This window comes from Aspergillus steynii, assembly GCF_002849105.1.
Source record: "Aspergillus steynii IBT 23096 chromosome Unknown P170scaffold_11, whole genome shotgun sequence".
NCBI lineage: Eukaryota > Fungi > Ascomycota > Eurotiomycetes > Eurotiales > Aspergillaceae > Aspergillus > Aspergillus steynii.
In genome coordinates this window covers 724102-750347 of record NW_020194408.1, presented here as the reverse complement: position 1 = coordinate 750347, position 26246 = coordinate 724102, and the positions used below count along the sequence as shown (strand labels likewise).

Here is a 26246-nt window from a genome sequence, read left to right as displayed (position 1 = left end):
AAACTTCCCACCTTCGACTTTTGCAAAGCGTTGATCGCCAGTCGAAGTAAAACAGCTAGTTGGAACCGGAATGGCATACGGAATAATTTTTTATGATCTTGCTCAAGGCCCTACTGCGTATATACCGGATCAAGGTTCACTTGTTTGATTGCTCCTTTCGCCAAGCTAGAAGACGAGGCTGTGGCTTTCAGGTTGCATGGCAAATATTCATATTACTGGTTGAATACAATTGACGATGATCTTTTCTGATTCTCGGCGCTAAAATGATGAGTTGGCTCCGCCCCCAAGTCATTTGTCCTGTTCTCAATCCCACTCTGCTGATCTTCAACACTGGGAACAGCATCGTTTTCTTGATCTCAAAAATTACCACAACGTCTTCAAGACAGCTATCGAAACTGACTGAGAAAACCGAAAGAAATGAATACACGCCGTCCTCTGCACTGTGGCGACTACAGTGTCGGCTGGATATGCGCCCTACAGTGTGAGCTGGACGCTGCCAGACGAGCATTAGACGAAATACACGACCCTAGCATCGAACTGGCAGAAAGCGACAAGAATACATACAGCTACGGGGAGATCCATGGTCATAATGTGGTGATAACGTGTCTACCATCTGGTGGATATGGAACGACGCCAGCAGCGGTTGCTGCGCAACACATGAATGCCAGCTTTCCATCGTTAAGGTACAGGTTCATGGTTGGAATTGGAGGAGGCATTCCCAGCGAGACCAACGACATACGACTGGGTGATATTGTGGTGAGCAAGCCAGAAGGGAAAAACCCAGGTGTCATCCAGTATGATATGGGAAAGACGCTGCCGTCTGGTCGGTTCGAAGAAGTTGGAATACTGAACAAACCCCCTCGAGTCCTCCTAAACGCGATCCCTCATTTGCAAACAAAACAAGACTTTGATCAGCGACTAGCGGCGGCGATTGCAACGATTGTGGCAAATGGCGAAACTATACTGCACATCCCAGAAAGCCAATTGGATCGTCTGTTTCACCCGACCTACGCTCACCCAGAGTCAAATTCAACCTGTGACGAGTGCGATCGGGGATGGCTAGTGGATAGAGAAAAGCGATATTCTGAATGCCCTCGTGTGCATTATGGACTGATTGCGTCTGGTAACCAAGTGATGAAGGATGCGATAACTCGAGATAAGCTTACGAAAGATCGAAACGTCCTATGTTATGAAATGGAAGCAGCTGGATTGATGGACGATTTTGAATGCTTGGTTATACGAGGGATATGCGACTATTCGGACTCGCACAAGAACAAAATCTGGCAGCCTTATGCAGCCGCTTCCGCGGCGGCATATGTGAAAGCATTGTTGGAAGTTTTGCCTCGGCGTCAGGCTCAAGAAAACTCGGAACAGAAAGGTAAGATATTGAAGTGCAATGTTCCTTTGAACGTGGTACTAATGTATGCGCCATATAGTGCAGATACCTCACGAGCTGAGAAACTATCTAAACCGCTTGTATGTGACGGATCCGAGTGAGAACAGGCGAAGTCTCATGGCACGGAGAGGGGGGCCGACCGAAAGCACTTGCCAGTGGATCTTTGAGACTAAAGAGCTAGCCAAATGGTTAGACCCCAGAGCGGAAGGGAGTCGCCCTGAAGATAGCATATTTTGGCTTCATGGCCTACCGGGAAGTGGAAAGTCGACAATGGCCATGTGTCTAACAGAAGGCCTAGAGCGGCGGTTTGTCAACCTCGAGCAAGAATCATTCGCGTACTTCTTTTGCGAGGCAAACCACGACACACAGAACACCGCTACAACCATTCTCAGAGGGATCTTATGGCAGCTGGTGCGCCAAAATCCAATCCTCGGAGATTCGCTTGTTCAAAAGTTTCATGAACGCCAGGATACATTGCTTCGGTCATTTGATGCTCTCTGGACCGTTTTTACAGAAATAATTGTCGATCCTAGGTGCGGAGTTTCGTACTGTGTTATCGATGCATTAGATGAGTGCGACAATGAGTCACAGATCCTTATCCTCCAGCAGCTGAAACTCAGCTTCCTTGACCAACCTTGGCACGAGTTCACTCAAAATGTTCGCATCCTGATCACTAGTCGGCCCTACCAAGAGATCTCCGAATACCTTCGTCTATTTCCTTCACAGGATCTTGCAAAGTTTGAAGAAAGGGCTAGAGATATCGAGGTCTTTATTGAAAAGAGGGTCGATGAGTTGCACAAGCATAAGAGCTACCCAGACGGAATGGCCAGTCAAATACGAAACATATTGCAGGAAAAATCAGAGGGCACGTTTCTCTGGGTTGGATTGACGTGTGAAGATCTGATGAAAGTCGGCGTGCAAGATACACTGCCTTTCCTTGAAAGGCTGGCACCCGGCCTGGATAGGCTCTACAAAAGTCTGATGGAGAAAGCATTCGAGAGCGAGGTGAAGAGGGACACAGTCTACTCTATCCTCACTGTTGTTGCAGTCTCACGAAAGCCACTTACCCTGTTTCAACTCTGCATGGCCTGTTCCCTCCACGCTGGAGAGGAGAAAGACCGGAGAATTGCGTTCACAAGAGAGGACATTAAACTCTGCCGCCTAATGATTGTGGAGCATGACGGGATTGTCAACCTTCTCCATAAGTCAGTACATGACTTTATCTTCAAATCTGATCTGACCCAGCTTCCAACTGCTGAAGAGTCACATGCTCGGCTTGCATATTCCTGCATTAACTACACTGCACAACACTTTGGGAAGCCTCTCGGACGTCTTGAAAACTTGCTAAATGACCTTGAATTACAGCAATGGGAGGCAGAGAGGGATGGTGAATTGATTGAATATATCAGGGAGGAAGATTCCAGATGGGATGAATTCATACCGTATTGTATTCAATACTGGATGGAGCACGCCCACTTTGCCGGTCCCAAATTTGATGTTGATCACGTCACGGAGACCCATTTTCTCACTCTAAAGTCTCTTTCTCGCGAACGATGGCTGCGATGCTACAGATTAATTTACCGCAGGGTTCCAAAGAACCTGGGGCTATTACACATCGCAGCAAAATGGGGCATACCTGCGTTTATTCCTTTCGTCCTTGGTGAGCAGTCGACAGATGATGGTAACTACTACATTGATACCGAATTCCTGACAGACACCCACTCTACACCTCTGGAAGAGGCTGCGGAATCGGGAAACACGGGAATATTTACTGAGTTGGTGTCCCGAAGTCATCCTGCAACGGTCATCACAGGCTCTGTTCTAACTGCTGTATTTCGCCATAACGCCAACCGTGGCGACCTGATCTCCGGGCTGCTGAAGAATATGGGCCATCGGATAGTTGTGACTGAGGACATGGAGATAGCTGCAGCCGAGAGTGATGGTGAAGCACCGGAGATATTAAAGCACCTGCTGGCTCATCGAGACAGAAGGTCACATGCCACTGGGCCTCATATCAGCGAGTCTGTGCTTGTCGCAGCAGCTAAAAATGAAGACAAAGGAGAGCAAACTATGAAGTTCATGCTGGATTATCTCAATCATGAAGTCGCGGTGACTGAGGAACTTCTTAAAGTCGCAGCATCAAACACCAAGGATGGTACCATTCTCATGGAGATGCTTCTTGAACACTGGAAAGAGAACGATATTCCAGAGAGCGTCATCGCTGCAGCAGCCGAAAATGAGACCGAGGGACCATTCGTCATCAAGGTACTACGAACACGGGTGGCTCATAGCATGCAAATTACCGATTTTATCCTCTCGTGCGCTTTCAGAAACATCGAGAGCGGCATCGATTGTCTTGAGCAGTTGTGGAAGGATTCATCACAGCCCCCTGTACTTGGACGATTCGCAATCCCGAGACGGTATGATGAGCGTGCTAAAGATGAGCCGGCTTTGTTGTGGGCTCTTTCAAAACCACGCGATTCTGTCGTTGTATCTGAGGATGGAGCCCGTGCGATCTTTGGAGCTCGAAGTGTGGCGGCCATAAAAAAGGTTTTGGCCCTACGTGAAGACGTTATGGATCTGCCAGAAGATCTACTTGTGGCCGCTGCGAGTAACCGTCACCATGGTCTAGCTATATTTACATTCCTGTTCCTATCCTACTCACAGCGCCTCCTGGTGACTGAGAGAATGGTTGCAGAAGCCGTATGGTCGAACAGGGAGACACTGGATATCCTCTTGGCACATAAACCAATGGGTCAGGACGTGGTGAATCGAGAAGCCATTAGGAACGCCGCACATCTGGAAACTGGTGCACTAGATGTTATGAACACTCTACTCAATGCTAAGACAGGATCAATCATGATTGATTATGACTTACTGTGGAGAGTAGAATATCCTGCTACACATACTGAGGCCACCATGAACCTTTTTTTACAACAGAAAAGCACCACTGCCTTCATCGATATTGACCTAATCAAAGCTCTGAACTACAAGGACTGGAAATTGAATTTTATGGAACGAATTCTGGCCATGCCAGAGGATCGAGTCACGATTTCGTGTTGGGCTATTGACTCTATTGCCAGAAGGTATGGGCGAAAGAATACCGAGCTGCTGCTCCTTCACCGGGGGGTTGATGCTATCGAATATGGCACTGCAAAATTCATTCTTCAAAGTTATGACGTGGACTTAATAATCCTTATGCTAGATCGATGGGAGTTCGAAATGACCCGGGAATTGCAACATGGCGCATCTCTTAATGCCGATGCCCCTGGGACTTTGTCCACTCTTCTAGAGCGTACCTCAGGAGAATTACCCTTCGATGAAAAAGTATTGGAGATTGTTGTCAGCAAATGCGAGCCACATGTCATCGAACAATATTTCCAGCGCCTATCGCTTCAAACAGAATCAAGAGAGATGCTTGATATTCTGGCATTCTGTCAGTCGAGATCCGGATACACCCAGTCTTTGATCCAACTGCTATTGCAACGCCGTGAAGATGCCAGCGTTAAGAAGAAATTGTTTGAAGGGATTGTCGAGTCGTGCACTGAATCCGAAGTAGTAACCGCACTACGACAAAATGAATTTGCAAATACACTGGGGCCAAGCGGAATGTCCACGGATTCTATGGCTAGGGCAGCTTTGAGAAACATAAAAAGCGGCAGTGCGGTATTCAAGCTCCTGATTGACGACGATGATGCTCTGAAGCTCAATATCGATGCGGAACTGATCTACGGCATGTTACGAGTCTTAGATTCAAAAACAATACAGCTTATAGCTCAGAACAAGCCCAATAAGCTCCCAGGACTGAACATGATCTTGGTTCTTTCAGCAGCTGCAGAGAATTGCAGTTGCGGCGACAAAGTTATCGAGTCAATTCTGAACATCAATAGTGACATACCCAAGAACAAGCTGTTCAAACAACGGTCCCCATCTCTTTACTTGAAAAGCCATCAAGGCCCTTGGCCAGTTACCGAAGCTACCATGGAATCGGCTGCTGGGAACCAGAGGCTGGGGCAGAAGATCATGCGACTATTGCTAGAAGTCCACCCTGACAAGGTATGGATTACAGATAGTGGGTTGAGGGGGATAATCAAGAACTTTGGCATTGGGATAATCCGAGAGGTAATGTCAGACGACAGACTCCAAGTGGATATAGACCATGGCATGATTGAAGCAGGGGTGAGCAATCGGCTTGACGGTCCGGACGTTCTTGAGCTCTTGCTCTCACAGGTGACAACGCAAGTCGAGATCACAGGAAAAACAATTTCTATCGCTTTGGAAAATACAAGTCACTACAAAGTCTTATTACATCAATTGATTGCAAGCGACAAGATCCATTTCGGCCAGGCCGCCATCATGGAGGCGTTGAAAACCCCGGATTCCACCATAATCACAGAATTAATCCCGTCCCGCGCCGAGCAGATCGCAATGAATGAAGTGTGTCTTTCAGAGGCTATCGTCAGCCAAAGACACTCGCCTGCTCATATTTTCACCATATTCAAGTATCTTTCCAAACTGAATCAGCCAGTGACTATCACGCCTAAGATAATAAGAAATATAAGGGATTGTAGTCATGGGCTGCAGGTGATTCATGAAGTCTTGAATTACCGAAATGACAAACTCCGTGTCACAGCACCTGCCATGGCTTCGTTCCTTGATTTGTATAGTAAATTTCTTGATTCAGACTCGCCAGACTTTCCTGAGCAACTGAACCAGTGGTGCGATTGTGTCGCTGTGTACTTCAGACATTCGAGGGAGCAGAGGTCTGTTGATGACGACATACTGGTGGCGATTCTACGTGCAAACCCAGACACCCGATATCTGCGCCGGGTTGGTGCACAGTTTTCAATACCTGCGGTTGAAAATTTTATTTTTCCTCTGATATGTGGGGCAAGGGGTGATTCTGGGGAGGATAGCCTGGGTCATTTTGCCTTACACCGGATACTTAAAAACGTCCACTCACCGGCGGGCTTGACCGCAGGAGGCTTGATATCCATCATCAAACCGATGTATCCGATGATAGCATTGGAAATAACGCGGCTACCACACGAGGGCTTTCGAATGTGTCAAGAAGTTGCCATCCAGTTGACTGAGGTTGCAGACGAAAAGGTCATGGCGATGATATTCGACAGGGATTACGGATGCATTCAGGTCACAGAAGATATGCTGCTTGCTGCCGCTGGAGGGTCTTCCCAGGTCCTCATCTATCTACTGGGTCTGGCTCCAACGAGCATCAGCCCCGAAATTATCATTAGAGCGCTAGAGAACGATGGAATTTCCGCCAGTATTATTCAGCCTCTTGTGAGACATCTCCCAAGCCAAATTGACATCAATAAGGATTTATTCGTCGCAGCCGCAGACAAGTCTTCGATTTCCCTCGAAACAATCCAGGCCTTTAGCACGCCATTGAGCTTTCAAAATGATACCAGCGAAGCTGTCCTCATCAGTATACTCAAGAAGAACAGTTGCGATGAACGGCTGATGGAAAAGCTTCTGCAGGGGTCGTTCCCATTGCCAGTCATAGAGGAAGCCATAGTTGTGGCCTCCCATTCTGCTCACCGTACACCGAAATTCAGTGGGACCATTTACTGAACAACATGTTATGGATCTACTGGCGAAGATGATTGATCGGGGACCCCCGAGCGTTGAGTTCCTGGACATTGCGATACCACCTTTCAAGGCAGGTAATTTGCAGTTCATAAGAAATCGGTTCGAGGGCCTCAGGGACATGGATCCGGCATTGGCCTCTTCATCTCTTGATAAATCAGACTTTCTCCAGCTTCAAAATATCCTCACAACCAAAGGCCTCCTGGGCACTATTGATGGAGACAAGTGTGGCAGGCATTTTCTTGAAACCAGCACCCTAGGTTCGAAGTCTGAAGAGAGCAATCCATTTTTTCATGATATAATTGTTACCGAAGAGATGGTGCGATACAAGGCCTCAGTTTACAGGCGAGGTGACCCCATAGGATTATTGTTACGTCAACAGACCCACCTGGTCATTGTGACAGCTGAGGCTATTCCTGCGATAATCAAATACAATGATCTAAGCACAGTTCGACTACTGCTATCGCCAAACCAAAATGTCATCATTCCTTCCGTGTTGCTGTTTTCATTGCACGGCACAAAGCTCGAGAACATGGAAGATGGTTTGAGGTCCAAGCTGCGGATTGCGGTGAAAGAGGATATTGTCTGCGCAGCAATTGAGAATAACAGTGATCAGAATCTGGCAATTCTCAATTTTCTTTTTGTTTCTTTCGGTTGTCCCAATGTTGTATCCACCAGAGCGCTGGTAGCTGCTGCTAGCACGCAGTATAACTCTACACAGATGCTTGAGCTGTTGCTTGCTTGCAACCAAGGCAGGATTGATGATCTTGAACCAATTGCTGTTGCTGCAGCTAAAAACGATGCGCAAGGAGATCACCCGCTTGTAGTGCTTTTTAATCATTTTGGTCATGAGATCCGACTTTCCGATTCTTTGCTTGTCGCTGCCGCAGAGAACAAGGGTACGAAACATGCTTTGTTACAATGTGTCTCGCGAAATTGTCAAATGACCCCCAGTGTACTTGCTGCTGCTGCACGCAATCCTATCTTTGCGATGGACATGATGGCAATATTGTTGGAGAGATTTCAAACGCCCCTCACAGAAGACGTTTTGATTGAAGCTGCTCGCAACGAATCTCAGGGCATTCAACTTTTCCAGCTGCTCCTTGGGAGAAGGAGGCCTGAGTTCCGACTGACTGAAAGCATTCTCAGAGCCTACATGACAACAACAACAGGTAAATACATTGTTCCCGATGCTTTCCTCGATTCATCTTTATATGTCGACCCGCACTGTCTCCGGACTGCGGCGATCCTATCTAGGTCCCTTTCCTACTCGCAATTCGATGTCTTTCTGTCCAATTCTCGATTTCTCAATCCACAGGAGTTGGCTTTCGAGCTCGCCCAGGAATGCAACGATGCCACCCTACGAATGATTCTCGAGCGATACGGCCACGAAATCGATCTGTCAGAGGGTTTATTGAAAAGGGCAGTCCGAAATACGAGTTCAGAAACAAATATTCTGAAAGTGTTGATTTTTGCCGGTGAAGGTGTAGGAAAGACCGTAGCAGTTACTTCTGATCTGGTAGCTGTTGCTGCTGGGAACTCAAAGTACGGATACGAGTCTGTTCAATTGCTACGAACCCGACGCTCGAAAGCACCATTCGTCAACTCGGAGGCATTATTGGCTGCTGCTTCTAATGAAGCATCTTTCTCTCTTCAGCTGCTCAGGCTGCTCTTTCGATGCTGCCAGGATTCAATTCTGATCACCACCAAACTGCTCTCCGCCGCTGCCAAAAACCGCGCCCATGGAACAGAAATGCTGCGATTTCTTCTGTCTCGTCTTGAGAATCAAGGAGACGATCAAATCAACTTTGAAAAAGTCTTGAAGGCTGCAGCTACGAATACTAAGGTCGACAAGAGCTGGAGAGATCTCCATTACATCTGGCATTCCCCTTTGGGGCTACTTGTCCGCAAAAGGCGCGATCGGATCAAAATCACCGAAGCTGTGCTAGTTGCGGCTGCAACAAACCTCATAAATGGAAAACGGTGTATTCTCCTCTTGATGAAATATGGTGGGCAAAAGCTGAAAATCACCGCAAATGTTGCTTATGCGGCCGCTGGAAACCCGACACAGGCGTGTGACATCTTAATACTTCTTCTAAATCATCCAACATACCACGAAGTTGGTGTGTCAGAACAGCTCCTTTCAGTTGCAGTTCAGAATGACAGTATCAGAATTCAGGATGATGTTATCAAGCTTATGCTAAGTCACCACAACGCTCCATTGCCAATCTCGGAACGTGTTGTCATGGCTGCGACGAAGAGCACGCGGTTCGGCAGGAAGATGCTGGGCCTGCTTCTAAACCAATACAAGGGCCCTGTCTGCATTTCTAACAGCACACTACAAGAGGTGTCAGAAAAGCTGGGGAAGGCCATGTATCGAAGGTTGCAGGCGCGTCAAATCCACCCACAAGTCCCCCATAAAACAGAATGGCGTGCTGTGTGGCGGTTATTTGTTCTTTTTGTTTCTTGCTATTTATGGCCTCTTTTTCATCGAGATAAGACGAGAGTTGTCTAATGAGCTAGTTTCGCCCCAGCATACGAATGCATGTTACTTTGGAAGTTCATTTTCTTATGCAATAGTGGTGTGGCTTTGGATGTTAATGCAATTCGACTCTATGTGGCTTATAGAACATCCGATTTCTGGCAAGTTGCGTAGAACAGTTTGCGAATGTTTCCTTTCTATGTTGACAGAAGGCATTACAGATCTAGAAGGTTAAAAGGAGTAAGTCTTGTGCATTTCTCAAATCCCCATGGACAAAGCGGATGGCAGCAGCCTAGTTAATTTTACTTGGTCGGGAAATGCTAATATTGGCAAATCGAGGGTACTGATCTCCTGAAAACAAAGACCTACCTAGGGTCTTGAACATAATTGCTATTGTGTGATATAGTTTCGGTCGAAATATTTAGAAGAATCCTGCACAAAGTACAGCTATAACCATGGACCGAACAAGTCATATTTGAATACTTCCGGAACTAACCAATTGTTAACCGCCTATACGTAGTAGCATTTGAACCCCTACCATTCCCAATAACACATTATATCTCAGCAGTAAATTACTTGTATTGCATCTGTATTCTTCCATTCCTGGGGTTGTGTCTGGTCTCATCCAGTCTCCGTAAGAAGCATACCAAATCACCTCTAACCTTGAACAGAAACGCAGCGTCTAAGTCGCCATTCTTACTCGGATCCAGGACTCTGTAGGCCCTACATACTCCATCAATAAGTCTGAGCAAGCACATACGACCACAGGGTGAGGAGAACAGGGCTTCCCGTCCGCTCAGCCGTACTTAAGCCTCACGCCGGCCGGTTAGTAGTTGGGTGGGTGACCACCAGCGAATCCCGGCTGTTGTATGTTTTTGCTTTTGTTATTCTCTGTTCTTAGTTTTTTTTTTGGTATCTTTTTTGCAGATCTGGTCTGACTTTGTTGCCTCTTTTGCTATTCTTTTTCTGGGCGTGTGGGGATAATCCCATCATTCCTACTGCGCCCTATACATGTTGAGACCTCTGTTTATAAAAGCTATTTGATTCGTCTTTTGACAAGAGAGTTATTGAAAGCGCACGTAATGAGAAAGAGTAACGACGAATCAGAAAACAAGTAGTAAGGTATTTGTACTTTTGAGTTTGTCACTTTGCTATTTTGTATGTACATCCATTGTCACCACTAAATAAATATACATAAACTCGCCTCAAAAGAAAACATATCTATCCTGGCAACTCATAATCACCAGTCTTCAATATCAGACCAGAACCAAATGAGTCCCCAATAAAACCGGCAATCTCGGAGACTATTTCAGGGTGGCGAGGAATATAATGCCCACCCCAAAAATATCGAATCTTCCGGATCTGGCACCGCTCGGCTAAGCGCAGGGTCAATGACTCTTCTATCATGCAATCCAGCTTTCCAATTAAATGCAGAATAGGAACCTGTATCTTGGGATAGTACAAGGACATGTGGGTGGGATGAGCCAGCATAAAACCACTGTATGCCACAACGAATTGTAGGGGTGGTTGTTGTACCTAAAATGTCAGCCCGAGTACAAAAAACAAAAAAGCGGCGATGGGTATATACACCAAAGCGCTGGGAAGTCTCACTTGAACATTGAACTCTTTGTGTCTGTCAGGGCTCTCCAGTAGCGAAGCAATAATAACTGCCAATGCTGCCCCAGCCGAAAAGCCCATGATTCCTAAAAATGGACCCTTGTTCTTGAGAACGCTCATGACAAGCTGAATGCTATCGTTTAAACCTCGCATTTCAGCTTCTTCATAGCTACCGTATGCCCATATCCGTGTATCATGGTCACCCGGGATTTGACAAATCGGAGCGTCGAGGTAAACAAACTCGACTGGATTGTTCGTTAGAGAAAGAATTTCTTTTTGAATCGCTGCATGGAAAATGCGGGTTTTGTAGTAGAACTTTTGACCCGATTGTCCATGGCCTAAAAAGTATCGCAGTCAGTTGATTTGGTTGACATGATAGTGATCGGGCTACATAGCATACCATGAAGCATGAGTATCTTTAGAGGCTCTTGTGGTTGAATCTGATCAGCGAATGACCAAGGACACCTTGTCACAAAACTTCGATTGTGTAAGTCACTTACTTCTGTGTCCCATGATAATATCTTGCTGAAGTTGGTACAGGAAGGAGAGTCAAGTCAGTGTTTCGGGCCTTTGTCTGCTTCAAATAGATAGTTCCAAATCTTCGAAAGAAAGGGGAAGTAGTCGCCAGGGGAATCAGAAACCTCACATGTGACAGGTATGATTATCTCCTCCACATTCTTCATCGGTTCCTGAAAGAGGCTTAAGCTCCATTGCCAACTTGCAGAATGACTCAGACTTTTGACTTGGAGATTTCAAAAGTAAGGGATGCCATCCTGCATGCCACGCTTTCTACCCCATTAGTCCCGATTAAAAAACGACGTGATCTTTTACTTATTTTACCTTCATTACGTAGGGACATCTGGGATCTCTATATCATTTGGATCGGGGTCCATACGTTATCCTATTTTGGATTTATACAGGGACTCAATCAGGGCCTACGCGTCGACCTATCAGCGTATCTTCAAGTCAAATCAAGGCCAAAGTCGCATTGGATCGTCGTCATATCAAACTAGCAACCCCTATTCCCTATTTTAGCCGACTGCTATGCTACCCGTAATCGGATACATCCATATCACACATTTCATTAGGACGAGAACATTGTGAACATGTGGCGGAGACGTGGCTATATTTATGTCCCTTTTCTCTGCAATTAATGAAACTATATATGCGTGGTTAGTCTTCCGTTTGTATTTGTGTTCAGAATTGATGTGTCAACTACACGGTGCTGCTAGTTATTTTGACGGAAAAGACCTATCTTTTCCGGCGTAAGGGTCACTTACTGCTGGATTGACCGGTGTGTCATCGGATAAAGTTCTTTCATGAAACCTATAGCCACGGAAAAGACAGGCTAAACAAAAAAGATAAAACGGGCAGCAACTTGGACGAACTACTCCGCAAAGTTTACCCAGATATATACACTAGCATGGCGTAGTTCGCAATGTATAAGGCTATATTACTTTATTAAAAGCATGGTTTACTTGCTTGCCCTTTCTGAGTAAACTTGATTCTAACCCCAACGTTATGCCTTCTGTGGAAATTTTGTCATTGACGACAGAGGATCCGTCCTGCAGTCTTCCGAGAATGCAACTGCAATGAATCAAAAAAGCTTCCAGGCATGGTGACGTACAAGCATGCTAGCTGTGTCTGAAATAGTGACTCATAAACCACATACTATCTTCGAAACATATATGACGATTTAAGCATCTGCCAAACCGTCCTTACGGCCCCTCCGGAGATCCATCGCAATCCTAATGACTTTTATGGTCCACACGAGAAACAGACATTGGAATACAAACGAGATAGCTTTTATGCCGGATACTCAGTTCAAGTGCTCTATCTTTGAGGTCTGGCGCGGAGGCTAGGGACCAAAACCCTTACCAAACCTAGCTATAAAGCTTTCTTTTTCTTTTTCTTTTTTTTTTTTTTCATAGCCATTGGGAGATTATGTCGGGCGACCGACGATGGTCAATGCCTATGGTGAGGGAGGGTTGCAATGGCTTGGATATGGATTGGAGCACAATGGTTGGCGCCCTTTTGGCTAATACAAGCGAGGGGGAGTAGTTGGGGCTTTCAAAATCTTGCGAAGAATGCGGAATATAAAGAAGAGATCCACGTTATTGAAAGGAAACTTATTGAACACCGTAGGCATTATAATAAGCTCTGTAGCAATCTGCAGGAATTTTCTATATGATTCCCACTCACACTGAACTATTCCGTGGCATCATGCCTTTTCTTCTAAAGCTACTCCGTACTCCGCCTTTTTTTTTACATGTTTTAATGGATATCTGGCCTGATGGTAAGATGATAGCATATTCTTCAGGTGAAAACACTATTCGCCTCTGGGATCCTATAACTGGTTGTTGCCGGCGGATACTAAAAGGTCATAAAAGTGTGGTCTATTTTGTTATTTTCCGATCTGGTGGCAATGTAGTAGCATCTCCCTCATATGACAAAACTATCTGCCTCTGGGACTCTACAACCGGCCAATTTCTCTAGACCCTACATGGTCACAACAACTCTGTCAGTTCTGTTGCATTTCCATCGGAGGGTAAAATCGCTTGCATCAGCCTCATATGATAATACCATCCGTCTTTGGGAATCAACGAGCAGGCAGTATCCAAAGACCTTGGAATATCATGACAAATGGGTCAGCTCTGTTGCGTTCCGATTAGGTAGCAAGATGCGAGCATCTGGTCCAGGTGATAACGCCATTCGTCTTTGGGATTCCAGGACCCGTCAATGCCTGCACATACTCAAGGGTCATAAAAGCTGGATAACATCTCTTGTTTTTCAACGAAATGGTAGAATACTGGCATCTGCCTCAGGTGATAATACCATTCGCCTCTGGGATCATGCAAGTGGTCATACTAATTCCGGTAGTTGTGTTGCATTTGAATCAGATGGAAAGACCTTAGCATCTGGCTCATATGATAATACCATTCGTCTTTGGAAATCCACAAGTGGCGAGTGCCTACAAATCTTCGAAGGCCATAATAAAGAGGTTAACTCTATTGCTTTTCGACCAGATAGCAAGTTACTAGCATCTGCGTCAATTGATAACACCATTCGGCTCTGGGATACCACAAACGGCCATTGCTTGCAGATCCTGGAGAGTCACTATGACGTGGAAATCCTGGCATTTGTCACCAACTCTCTATGTCTGAACACAAATCGAGGCATTGTATGTTTTGATCCAGTTGAACTTGAAGACTTGAACAGCAACAAACAGCCCGCTCACAGCGTTTCCATCACCAAATCATGGCTGACATTGCATGCCACGAATTTCTTGTGGATACCTTTGGAGTATAGAGCACCCTCAAGCACTACTGTTCATAACAATATGGTTGCTCTCGGATACCCATCTGGTCAAGTTATCAGTTTTATATTCCAATAATGCTACTGTATTTATTGAATAACATAATTTCCATTATTCTTTGTCAGATGTCTTTGTAAGAGGCCGAGAGACTGCAAGTATGTAAAGCTTACGGCACTCCCAAAAGGCTACAGGTTCGCCACCAAAGGTCATTGTCACTAAGTCAAGCAATTACGGAATTTATATGGATTTTCAATCTTCATACTGACGATTTCATCAAAGGTACTGTACAACTAAGCAGGCTCAGTGAACACTTGTTCTCCAAGTCAAGTCGGACAGTGGATATTGTATTGAATATTGGATGGAGCACGCCCACTGGGTCGAATTTATTCCCCAGGCTGTGCTTGGTCTCAATCTTAGTCCCCATAGCAAGCATACTAAATTACCCCTAACTGTGAACAGAAACTCAGCGTCTACACCATTTGACCCTAGTTTCGTGACCGTCAAGGCGCTTCCTATTCCACTGTTTACTTACTCCTAGCACATACGACCACAGCGAGGAGGACGTGGCTTCCCGTCTGTTCAGCCGTACGCAAAACACCCGAGTCCGCACTGTTGATTGTCGAAGAACCCTTAACCTGAATGCCTTTCTGAACTGATCTTGATACGGGAGTCAATGATAGGGGTGCTTTTTTCACATACAGTCGTTGGTAGTCGCTAACGTCGCCGGCGATCGTCGATGGTCGCCAATGGCTGTTAGTAGTCAACAATACTTGACTAGAGCTAATGAGGTATAAAGAGGTAAACCCGGGTTTCTTTCAGCTGGCTCATACGCTGGTGATAAATAGGCAGAGATACTTCTTCATATTTTCGATGCAGGCCTTGAGCTCCTTGTTCCTTACTAATCCCATTTAGGAGAAGAATCAGGCTTTGGTTAAGATTACGCCGGACTGCTGTGTAACCATGTGCATCTGGCCTGCATCATCCTGGTATGCACTGCAGCTTTGTTTGTCTCGCGTCCTCAAAACTACACAGCCTACGGTATTTCCCTTCATACCTGCTTTGGCGAAGTAACGCATGCATGATCCATGTCCAAAGGTACTTATGTTGAGTCGCATAGCCCGCTAGGGCTAACGCGACCCCAGGCAGATATTGCTTTGTTTGGGTTGGGGGGCTTAGCCGCATTTTGTCCGTCGTGGCCCTTTAAACACATTTTCTTCATCTTGAACTCACTATAGTTACTTACAGATTAGCTTCCCAAATATGGCTGTTGAGAAAACCAAACCACCTACAGCCCAGGTATCGATAGAGGAGTGAACCAACACCATCCAGACTGAAGGCTCCACAAGACAGACAATGGCATCAACGGAGCCATGGCGGCTAGCAATTGTCATCACGTCCTTGTGCTGTGGAACCTTCCTGGTTGCTCTCGATACTACAATCATCAGTGTCGCTGTGCCTAGTATCGCAACGACCTTTCAGGCTTTTGAAGATGTGGGCTGGTATGGCTCAGCCTATCTTCTGACCGTAACAGCCTTCCAACCCGCTTTCGGCAATGTGTTTCAGCTTTTTGACGCGAAAGAAACCTACCTGAGTGTCGCAGTATTGTTTGAAGGTGAGATTAAACGACTAGACTATCGACTTTTGCCTACCTTGTTGAACTCCGCTGACAATGACAAGTGGGATCTGTACTATGCGCCGCTGTTCCGAATTCTACGGTCTTCATCGTCGGTCGAGCGATCACGGGCATCGGTGCGGCTGGATTATATCAAGGCGCGCTCAGCATCGTCGGACTAAGCGTCCCGTTGGAGCAACGACCGATGTATTTGGGAATAGTCCTGAGCGTGTTTGGTATCGCGGCATGCTTGGGCCCACCACTGGGAGGGATTCTCACACAACACCTGACCTGGCGTTGGTGCTTCTGGATGTAAGAGACTTTCCCTTCTGGAGCGCATTTGGGATTTCTGGTCTCATTATTACTGATCATTTCTGTAATCACCCGGTAGTAACCTACCCATCGGCGGAGTGTCCATTTTCCTGGTCTTATGCTTCCTGAAACTTAACGACCGTCGCTCCAAGCCGGCATCCTCGATTCTCACGCGTATCTGGTCATTGGATCTGATCGGGGTCACTTTGACGATTACCTGGGTGTCCTGCTTAATCCTAGCCCTGCAATTCGGAACTAGCTCCAGCAACTGGCGCTCGTCCAAGGTGATCGGCCTATTTGTCGGTGCAGGACTGCTTCTGATCGCATTTTTCCTCTCCCAATGGCGCCAAGGGGAGCGAAGCACCATTCCAGTTCGTATTGCACGCCAACGGTCCGTATTAATGGGGGCTCTTTTCTCCTTTTTTCTGGAGATCAGTATTTACGTGGTGAGTGTCATTTCTGCTAACCCGAGACCACACATTCATCGATGTAGCCCACTGATGCTCCGCAACAGACGCTCTACTATATCCCCTTCTACTTCCAATCCGCTCAACTAGTCTCCCCAACTGTCAGCGGCGTCCGAGGAATTCCTCTGGGCGTTTCGCAGATCGCCGCAGTCGTCCTTGCCGGGGTCCTGGCTTCGATGACAGGGCATTACGTGAGTCCCCAGCCGTGGCTGCTCACTCTATATTTCCATTCTCATTCCCGCTGACTCGGATACCTCTACTGCCAGGTTCCCTTCATGGTCCTGGGCCAAGTTGTATCCATCGTCGGCCACGTCTGCCTGACCAAACTCGAAGTCGGCACCTCGACCGCGCTATGGGCGACCTTCCTCGTTATCGCAGGAGTGGGTCATGGTTTGGGGCTTCAGATGCCTTTCACAGCAGTCCAGGTCGTTCTGAAGTGAGACAACGAGTCTACTGCATTCCTGACATTCGCTAAACTCTTTTCCTCGCAGCGATGATGATGTTCCAGTCGGAAATGGTAAGTACCAGGACATCTCTTGCATCTATTCTCAACTTTTCCCCTTCCCCGGCCAAGGCAAACAATACGGCGGCAAAGCTAAAAAAGCCCTTTTCAAGCAATCATTGTTTTCTTCTCCCAACTCGGCGCGTGAGTACCATTACCTTACCCCCCCCCCCAATCAGACAACCTATCGCAGCAGGAACTAAAAATCCCCATTTGAACTATAAGCGCCATATCTATCGCCATTGGACAAAATATCTTGGAAACGAGCATCGCGCACCAAGTTCACCACCACTCCAACCTCCCCATCACCGCTGAGACAGTCATCGCTGCCGGTCCGACCGGTCTACAATCACTCACCAGTGACGCGACTATCCTCCGCGCGCTGCAAGATGCTTATGCCTACGGAATCCGAGCAGTAATGTATTTTGGGTTGGCGGGCTCGTGCGTGGCGGTCCCATTCGCGCTAGGTATGGAGTGGCGCAATGTTAAGAAAGAGGCGGCCAGGCGGAAAATGGTGGAGGAGCAGACTGTGAATCGGGATGAGGATAAAATGAACCCTAGTAACTAGTGAAACGCGGGCTTAGCGAAGGAAACAGTAGTAGCAACTTCCATGTCGGTGGATAATGGTATTGGCCAATAAACCCTGCATCTTGGCTTTCGCTCGATCTTTAGACAGATCTTTTTCCCCTCCTCTCTCTCCCCCCCAAATAGCCAAACAAGCAAATGGGAAAAGCAATAAGCCCAGGGAAGATGTTATATAAGGAAAATGCAACCAGACCGTGCATCCAATCTTCTTGGCCCGTGTTGTCATTAACAAGGCTCTAAAATTCACTTCGCTACTCCTCCCGCCCAGCCTTATACCCTGTTGCTCAGTTCTCCACCCCTGACACGTAAATGCCAAGGGGACTAGAGCTGTGAAAAGAGAGGGGTAACAAAGAAAAAGAAAAAATAGACTTCCCGACCAACCATTCCTGAAATAGTATAATCTTGTCAGATCGACATGTACAGAGTAGAGGGTGTTTGCCCGAACTAGCGCGCACACTTGGAGCCGGCAACATATTGAGAAAAGCATACAGGCCTCAGGGCATACAATACGACAGGCTTGACCCAGTTCACTTAGTGATATCCATCCATGCGAGTTGCAGATGATATCCCCAGGGCTACTCCATGTACTGCGTAGCTTTCAAACCACCACGTCCTGTCCGGCTGACAGTCCCCTCTCACTCAACCACGCCCAGTCCTTACGCCTGCATACACCACCAGATAGCTACATGATCGTTGTAATAATGGTGTCAAGGGCGATAGGCCTGCTTGTTGCCCATGAGCTATATTCAAAGGGTCATTCCTTCCTCAGCAGCAGTCCGCTCCGCTAGGCATGTGCTGATATTGTATCACGCTACAGTAAACCTTGACCGCTATGGCCAACAACTATATCGACGAAGCTACATTTGTGGTATGTCTGGAATGTCCTTCCCTCCCGCAGCCTGACTGACCACCTTTCCACTAAGGCCGTGATCTGGGTCTGCCTCACTATCACATTCTTCTTCTTGCTCGCCCAGCTGCTCCTCCAATACCAGATTGACCGCAAGTGGCGCACCAACGACGTCCTGCTATTAGCGGCTTGGCTTCTCTTCCTCGGAAATTGCATCGTCTGGTCGGTATGCCACAAGCAGATGTTCCTGGTCTCAACCTTCACCACCGGTGCCATCGACTATGCGACGCTGCCCCCCAACATCGCGTCCGTCATGGAGCGGTACTTGCGCGGCCAGCTGGCCGGCTACCTCTCGTACACTAGCTTGTGGCTGGTCAAGCTCTCCTTTGTCTTCTTCTTCCGCCACTTGGGGAATCGGTTTCGTGCGCAGCGCATCTTGTGGTGGGTGGTTTTGGCGTTTGTCATTTCCTGCTATGCGGTCACACTGGGCGTCCTGGACTATGCGTGCGAAATGGCTTCGTTCGAAGAAAGTCTCGGTTCGTCTCTCTTCTCTTTTATTATCTTTTGGATCTCTAGTTGAGCCATGATATACACCAGAGCTCTGCGCCAGTGCGCACTCAGTCTGGTATGAACGCGTCAGTCTGAAAATCTCGACAAGCATGGACATTGTGTCCGATGCAGCTAGTACGTGTTTGATCCGTTCCCTGCCTCTACTTTGGATTAACCAAGATCCTATTACGGCAGTCATCGTCCTCTCGGGAAACGTCATATGGAGAGTGAAAATCAACCTCTGGAAGAAACTCGCCCTGATCGGGGTAAGCTTCCTGACGGCGTTCATTATCATCACCGCACTGGTGCGACTGTTGCTCAGTGTCTCAGGCACGGGCATCTTGAGTGCCGCGTGGCTCGTTTTCTGGAACGCGATTGAGATCTGCGTCGGTGAGATTTGTCTCTCTGTCCCTCTGAGCCATTAATGTTGGTTATCTGACAGTGTGTGACGTAGCAATCATGATGGCCTGCCTGGCGTCGTTCTGGACCTTCTACACGAAACTAAAGAGATCCGCACGCGATCTTCCAGGGCGCGGCGGGCTGTTCTCTCCACCCCGCGATTACGCTTCCCTCGAAAGACCGATTCTGATGACCGGGAGTTTGCACGGCGGAGATAAGCACGCTCAGTCTGCCGTGTCTGTGCAGAGCCACATCTCGATGTAGGTGACTGGTGGCGGTGGTACTGGTGCCATAAGCGAGAGAATGGAGGAGGCTTGAGAGGGGGAGGTGACACGTGTCAGGAGTCATGATCCACGTGAAGGCGTATACAAACAATCGGCCAAGACTTTCAAGTTTTATGGGGCTCATCCAGTCCAGCCTGACTGCTGTGACATTGTGAGATCCTGGTATTGCCTTGATCATTGGGGAGGCTGTATGGAGAATGATTGTATGAGAGTGTACAACCATCCAAGCCGCTTGGTGGGAGTAGCTTGTGATGACAACCTCTCAAAATTAGTCCAAATAATCATTTTCAGTAGTTATGCAAATGGATCCATCACGATACAGCAGTCTGGAGTATGACACACTTCGTTACTGCGGGGGTTGCAGATGGGGCTGAAGGCACAACATATCATGAGACACATGAGTTTGCTGCTATGGACAGGGATTCTACACCGACAGATGTGCTTCTACATTCCAGGTCTCATCAACATCGAAGAGTTAGCATCTAAAACGAAGGCAAGACAAAGCTGAACTCCACACCAGGATGATACACATCATGTGCAAATATCTACCGGTTGGTTACACAATGATCCTCTATCGCCTGCATGATCCAAATCAAACCCCTGACCTTCATGCCAAAAGGAAAAGTCAACAGGCATTACGCCAGGCTCAGGTACGCAGCCAAGCGTCTTGCGTTACACCAAGGCGGGATAAAGGAGGGAGTCCAGCTTAGCCAATCCTGACGGCAAAGAAGTTCAACCCCACCACGAAGCGATCAGTCTATAAATGTATCAAGGAAACAGCCTTGTGAATGAATATGGAGTTCACTGATTTACAGGGGTGGGCAAGTTGCATCCAATGGTGTTATTGCTGCTCTCAGGACTAAGCACAGTACTTCTATCTACCATTTCCCCACCTCACTCTTCCGGCCCCAAAGCACAACTAGGATGTCTGGTCTACGCAACTAGACAAGCCACTCCCTTCCTGTAGATAAGACGCGCGAATTGACTGGACCAAGACCAGACTCAATCCCTTCGCTGGATCCTGGCTTGAACTGGTCACATTTAGAACAGTCTCCGCACCAACCCGACCACGCTCACAGGAACTACCGAGTCATTGAGACCCAAATTGGATCGGTACAACATCGGATAGAGATACGCAGGAAACGACCAGACCAAAAAGCCCCCAACCCAGAGAAATCCAATCATTCGTTCTCCACTAGAGGCCGGTCGATCGCGGGAGGACCCGCCGCGTAGAGCAAGTAAGCACTAATCACGAAGTCTTCGGTCATCAAACCGAGGGCCTGCGTGCAGAAGAACTGCACGGCCCCCGAGCTAGCGGCTGATACGCCTGACGACAGATCGATGAGAAAGTGCATGAATGCTGAGGTTGCAAACACGATCAGGACCTTCGCATATCGTTCCGCGAGCGTCCCGGGCTGGAGGCCAAAGACATCGCGGGCGAAAAATCGGGAGATCGCGCGGAACTTGTGGGAGTTGGATTGGTGCCATACGCGACTAGATACCGGTGTCAGATTTTACCCTTGTTTTGTCTGTCCTCGCCAGGGTAAGAAAAGAGAAAGAAAGAAGAAGACAAGTTTACCTCCATAGGCTTCGCAAGCTGTAAGCGTCTGCCAGTGATCCGTAGAACGGGGGCCAGTCCTCCGGCTTACTCCACTTCATGAAAATGCTGGTGAAGGCGAAGAGATGATAGAATCCGCCTTGGCTGGATAACAGGCCTATCCCTGCCGCCAGGCCGGAGAAGATTCGAACGACGATCTCTTCCGCGGTGATCCCGGGTAGCCGCCGAAAAAAGGGCACGCGAGATGGGACGAGGAAGGAAGAGCTCACCTCGGGATCACCCATCGATCCGAGCACATCGAGGCTCAGGTAACTGAGGAGGATAAAACCGGCGGACCGACGGAGGAATGCGACTCTGTCGAGGGTGGCGGCCTCAGGGACGTGGCGCACTTGTTCAGGGGTCCCGATGCATCGCGCATTAGAAGCCGCCCAGATGCCAAACCCCAATCGCGCTGCCCAGGATGTAGTTGGGGTTTCGCGCGGGCTCGCTCCAGGGGTGTCAGATTTCTTGCTTACTGGAAATTCCCAGCGGGTCAGCAAGCCGATGTCGACGTAATGAAGCAGTAGCATGACCGAGTAACCCCCCGCGAGGCTAGCCCATGGTGTGCGAACGAAATACTCCAATGCCGTTGAGATACAGTGGGCAGTGCACAGTGCGACGAGAACCAGGGCGCCAGGCCTCAGGCTTGACTGGGCAGGGGTAAAGCCCAATGTGGTCACCACCACAGCAGTTTGAAGGACAATGGATGAGACGGGATTCAAAGACATTCTAGTATTCTGCGTGTCTTGGAAGGCTCAAGGTGACATCGAATATCAGAGAGTGGCGGGTAAAGCGGGAAAGGGGTAGTATTGTAGGTGGAGAAACAAGGGAGATCGACTTCGATGAGAAGGGGCGGTAGGAGATGAAATGGTCCCCCCAAACAAAGAAATACACAAGGAAGATCTGACCTACAGCCTTACACAAATGAGTGGGTCAGGGGGTTGATTCCAACTGGCTCAAATCATAGCAAACAAACCAACAGCCGGCTCAGACCCGACTCGTCTTTATCCATGGCGTCCGATAGCACCAACGCTAACTTACCACAGCCACCATTCAAACGGAGTTGGGATTATATGTAGCCGCAAGAGGAAAAAGCAATAAATACATTTGAACAACCTGTAATTTTTTCCAATGCTGGTTTCAATTTCAGACCCCACTTTATCGTCAGGGGTCTACAGCTCAGCTGTCAAAGGACGCCTACCTGGATCAATTGTAAGCCTAAGGACCAGCAGTAGCGAGTCGTCTGAGAAGTGATTAGGGAGAACATGAAGCAATGGCGAAGGGTCAGATATATAAGCACGTATACACGTTGGCTTGTTGAATTTAGACTTGCAACGGCGCAGCACGACTGACTCTCTTGAACTATGTTTATGACTCTGATCCAAACTAATACCCTGACTTTATGTCAGCTCCTGGATACCAGGTGCAAAGTTTATATTCTGGTGACCTTGTGGATCCTTTGGCAGGTAGTGAAACTACTGCGGATGTATAGCAGGCGCCCGGTACGTATTTAGTGCTCTCCCTCTCTTTGTGTCTCGATGGCGCTGCATGGGCTTGGAGAGTGACTGTTATCCAGATGCTGATACATTTGATGCGTCACGCAGGTGAATGCTTACATCGGGGGTACATCCATTTTGTTGCTGGGGAGGTGGTTCACCAGTCTCGAGTTTGTGGTCGACGGGGCAGGAATGATCTCTAATATATATAAAACGGTAGGCAAATCCAATTTTCTTTGCCCTATTATAGACTATGCAGCTGATGGACTACAACAGTTGGGAGGTGATAAACCCTTCGCGATTCCCGCTCTAGGCGAGTATCAATTATTAGTCTCCTCTCAGCAGGACGTTCGAGAGCTGAGCGGGAGCGCGGAAAACGTGCTTTCGTTTCACGCCGCCATGGAACAGGTACATACATAAGATGAGACCCTTGTTTGATCGGAGCTGACAGCCTATATAGAGAATAAGGCACAGGCATACTCTCTTTGGCTTCGAGCACAACAGCGTAGATCCAAGTAACGATGTCCCAAAGCGAGTCCTCAAGGTCTTGCTACGCATGAATCTACCTCAGATGCAGGATGGGCTTCAGCCATTGATTCAAGATCTATTTTCCCGGGAGCTGACAGCGAGAGACTCGGATGGTACGTTTCTGTCCTGATGATGAAGAATGACCATTTCTGATCATGTGGAAAAAAGGGTGGAGTCAAGCAAGTGCATTCGCCCTCTCCAAGCATCTTGTTACACGACTCAATAACCATGTCCTTTTGGGGTCGAAGCTTGGTAAGCTCGACATGAGCTATCTACTTTTGGTAATCTGCGTCCTAACGAGCCTTTAGCAAGCGATCAAGTTTTTGAAGATACTGTTAACCGCTACCTTCAAGACGCCGTGATGACCATGGAGCTATGTCGTCACCTACCATCATTTCTAGCTATGTGAGCCCTGCTGTAATCGCGTATTCTCTCCGGTATACTGATTTTAGCCAAGATTGATAGCACCAGCCATGATGCGCTGGAGTGGCGCTATGCATTCCATTGGTCACTCTGTTACTGCCGAGATTGAGGATCGAGTCATCAAGAGTCACAACACGTCAGATTTTCCCTCGAAACCGGTGAGCCAAGAGACCGTCTTTTATCGTACCAGGGCTAATCTGTCCGATCGTGGCAGCGTGATTGCATTCAATGGGTGATCGACTCCTCCAGGACCGCAGCACAACGAACCGTAACCAGATTAACCCAGCAAACGATTGCTATTCTCTTTGCATCAGTGCATCAAATGTCCGCGGTTCGCGTGATCCCCTTCCCTCATGCCGCTGCAGTGCTAAGTCTTTCACCCAGGCTCTGGTATACGCCATATTCGATCTTTGTCTCCATCCCGAATTCATCGAACCGCTCCGCGAGGAGATGGAGCGCGCGCGCAGTGTGGCCAATTTTGAAGACCACTTTGATCACCTCCCTTTGATGGATAGCTTCCTGCGAGAGTCCGCCCGGCTCAATCCTCTAGATGCATGTGAGCTTTCCCCATGCATCACCTGTCTCTCATAGCATTCATCAGGACTACGTTTTGACCCCACTCGGTATCAGTGTCAATCCAACGCGTCGCTCTATCTCCCTACACCTTCGCAGACGGTACACATGTTCCAGCTGGAAACCTCATTGCGGTTCCTCAGGCGGCTGTCATGCAAGACTCACGCCATTATGCGGACCCCAAGAAATTTGATCCATACCGGTTTCTGGCGGTGGATGAAACGGACGGGTCAATGAGAGCTGTCCCAAAGTACACGGACGTGCATTGGAATTATCCATATTGGGGGTCATCCAAACGAGCATGGTAAGTAAGATCTCCCATTCTTCGAGCCGTGGCTCACTTCGTTGGCAATTCATAACAGCCCCGGTCGATGGTATGTCTCGAGGGCTTTGAAGCAGATCCTCGGCCATTTGATTATGGAGTACGATTTCAAGCTGGCCGACAGGAATGCACCCCGAACCTTTGTGTGGACGACAGCCGTTGTGCCTCGCTTCAGTACGAAACTGATGTTGCGAGCGCGCAAGTGATTGAATATTTATGCCAGAATGACGAGAATGAGACATGTCTTTCCCCGTAACCGTGGACTAGTCAAGCCAAGTGCAACGCATCATGCCCACTCTTAGAATCTATTAATCAAAGTAGAGCCTTCCTATCGACTGTCCTGGGAATTCCCAGTAGTTCAGCGTGCAAAATATCCATGCTCATCCTTAGTACCCAGACTTCAATCGTGACGAACAACCCTCATTCCCAGCGCGAGCTCTCTCAACTCTCCCTCCTCCGGATATCGCTCCACGAGCCTTCTCAGTCCCTCCTCAATCCCAGCCCACTCCATATCCTCAACCCCCGTCCGCCTCCTAGTGTACAGGCTTATCCCGGCCGGCGTGAACATCGACTTATCAGCGAACACAAGCAACCATTCGTCGGCCTCTGCCTCGCCCTCTCCACCCCACCCAAGGATCTCCCACCGCGCACTCACCATGCGCAGCCAACCGCTCCCGCGCCACTCCATCTGAATCGGGCCCTCCCCACCGCCACTCCCACCACTTTCTCCCCAAAAGGATGAAGAACCGTCAACCGGTCTGTCCATCCCTGCCGTTGTCTTGACCTTGGAAGAAGCCAGCGTCTGATACGACGTCTGATTCGCGAGGACTGGCGCAGGACCGGCAGTCTGATAGAGCGCACTCAGGGGCAGGGTTTCCGGGGCACGCGTGCCGTCATCGGTTTTGCTGTCGGCGGCCAGCGTGATTGTTGGATTGCGTTTGTCGATCCAGAAGGGACTGGAAGAGCGCGTGATGTACCAGGAGCCAAGAAGGTTGGTCTTTGCCGGCGATGCCGGCGTTGCGGGCTCTGGCTGCTCGGCCACAAGGTGGTGGTATTTGCGGGGAGCGTGGATCATGGCCGCCATGATATTGAGAGGAGCTGAGGTCTACGGTAACCGGGGGAATCAAATGGAGTATTTGTATTGTCCTTGCTAAAGGGGGGATGAATGGGAAGATTTATGTGAAACAGGAATTATGCTATCTGCTACGAAGTAATGAGTCCATCATGCATTTTTATCTAGTGTCCTCAATACTTTGACAGGGGAGAGTCCCCATGCATGGGACAGCCGAGGTACCCGGGTAGATCGATACCTCTAGGCAGCATAGCATTAAG

The 26246-nt window shown here is 48.2% G+C and overlaps 8 protein-coding genes across 8 annotated transcripts; 5 read left to right on the top strand and 3 right to left on the bottom strand.

Annotated features, from left to right (window-relative positions):
- The first annotated feature begins 28 nt into the window (after positions 1 to 28).
- On the top strand, positions 29 to 7405 carry P170DRAFT_419177 (uncharacterized protein). The gene is made up of 2 exons (XM_024847268.1): positions 29 to 1378; positions 1437 to 7405. Exons 1-2 carry the CDS (start codon positions 418 to 420, stop codon positions 6986 to 6988), a joined length of 6513 nt encoding a protein of 2170 aa, XP_024698589.1. The 5' UTR covers positions 29 to 417; the 3' UTR covers positions 6989 to 7405.
- Positions 6589 to 9586, top strand: P170DRAFT_75216 (uncharacterized protein). Its single transcript, XM_024855364.1, has one exon. It carries the CDS (start codon positions 6999 to 7001, stop codon positions 9516 to 9518), a length of 2520 nt encoding a protein of 839 aa, XP_024698588.1. The 5' UTR covers positions 6589 to 6998; the 3' UTR covers positions 9519 to 9586.
- Positions 9587 to 10706: 1120 nt separating this feature from the next.
- Positions 10707 to 11615, bottom strand: P170DRAFT_431242 (alpha/beta hydrolase; the record flags this gene model as incomplete). The annotated part of the gene is made up of 3 exons (XM_024848014.1): positions 10707 to 11021; positions 11097 to 11440; positions 11603 to 11615. 3 exons carry the CDS (start codon positions 11613 to 11615, stop codon positions 10707 to 10709), a joined length of 672 nt encoding a protein of 223 aa, XP_024698587.1.
- Positions 11616 to 15678: 4063 nt separating this feature from the next.
- P170DRAFT_459747 (MDR family MFS transporter) lies at positions 15679 to 17885 on the top strand (the record flags this gene model as incomplete). The annotated part of the gene is made up of 9 exons (XM_024851889.1): positions 15679 to 15714; positions 15748 to 16030; positions 16096 to 16342; positions 16422 to 16788; positions 16857 to 17000; positions 17076 to 17245; positions 17301 to 17326; positions 17425 to 17455; positions 17537 to 17885. The coding sequence occupies 9 exons, from the start codon at positions 15679 to 15681 to the stop codon at positions 17877 to 17879; spliced, it is 1647 nt and encodes a 548-aa protein (XP_024698586.1). The 3' UTR covers positions 17880 to 17885.
- An 843-nt stretch (positions 17886 to 18728) lies between these two features.
- P170DRAFT_451345 (uncharacterized protein) lies at positions 18729 to 19955 on the top strand (the record flags this gene model as incomplete). Its single annotated transcript, XM_024851179.1, has 5 exons — positions 18729 to 18764; positions 18820 to 19279; positions 19341 to 19427; positions 19488 to 19682; positions 19747 to 19955. 5 exons carry the CDS (start codon positions 18729 to 18731, stop codon positions 19953 to 19955), a joined length of 987 nt encoding a protein of 328 aa, XP_024698585.1.
- Positions 19956 to 21016: 1061 nt separating this feature from the next.
- P170DRAFT_459746 (wax synthase family protein) lies at positions 21017 to 22348 on the bottom strand (the record flags this gene model as incomplete). Its single annotated transcript, XM_024851888.1, has 3 exons — positions 21555 to 22348; positions 21198 to 21469; positions 21017 to 21165 (listed from the first exon to the last, which is right to left on the bottom strand). The coding sequence occupies exons 1-3, from the start codon at positions 22298 to 22300 to the stop codon at positions 21017 to 21019; spliced, it is 1167 nt and encodes a 388-aa protein (XP_024698584.1). The 5' UTR covers positions 22301 to 22348.
- Positions 22349 to 23056: 708 nt separating this feature from the next.
- Positions 23057 to 25120, top strand: P170DRAFT_451343 (cytochrome P450; the record flags this gene model as incomplete). The annotated part of the gene is made up of 11 exons (XM_024851178.1): positions 23057 to 23074; positions 23177 to 23284; positions 23345 to 23476; positions 23529 to 23709; positions 23765 to 23848; positions 23905 to 24001; positions 24054 to 24177; positions 24234 to 24350; positions 24404 to 24575; positions 24650 to 24896; positions 24955 to 25120. 11 exons carry the CDS (start codon positions 23057 to 23059, stop codon positions 25118 to 25120), a joined length of 1446 nt encoding a protein of 481 aa, XP_024698583.1.
- A 194-nt stretch (positions 25121 to 25314) lies between these two features.
- Positions 25315 to 26061, bottom strand: P170DRAFT_514540 (uncharacterized protein; the record flags this gene model as incomplete). Its single annotated transcript, XM_024855217.1, has 1 exon — positions 25315 to 26061. The coding sequence occupies exon 1, from the start codon at positions 25996 to 25998 to the stop codon at positions 25315 to 25317; it is 684 nt and encodes a 227-aa protein (XP_024698582.1). The 5' UTR covers positions 25999 to 26061.
- Positions 26062 to 26246: the final 185 nt, after the last annotated feature.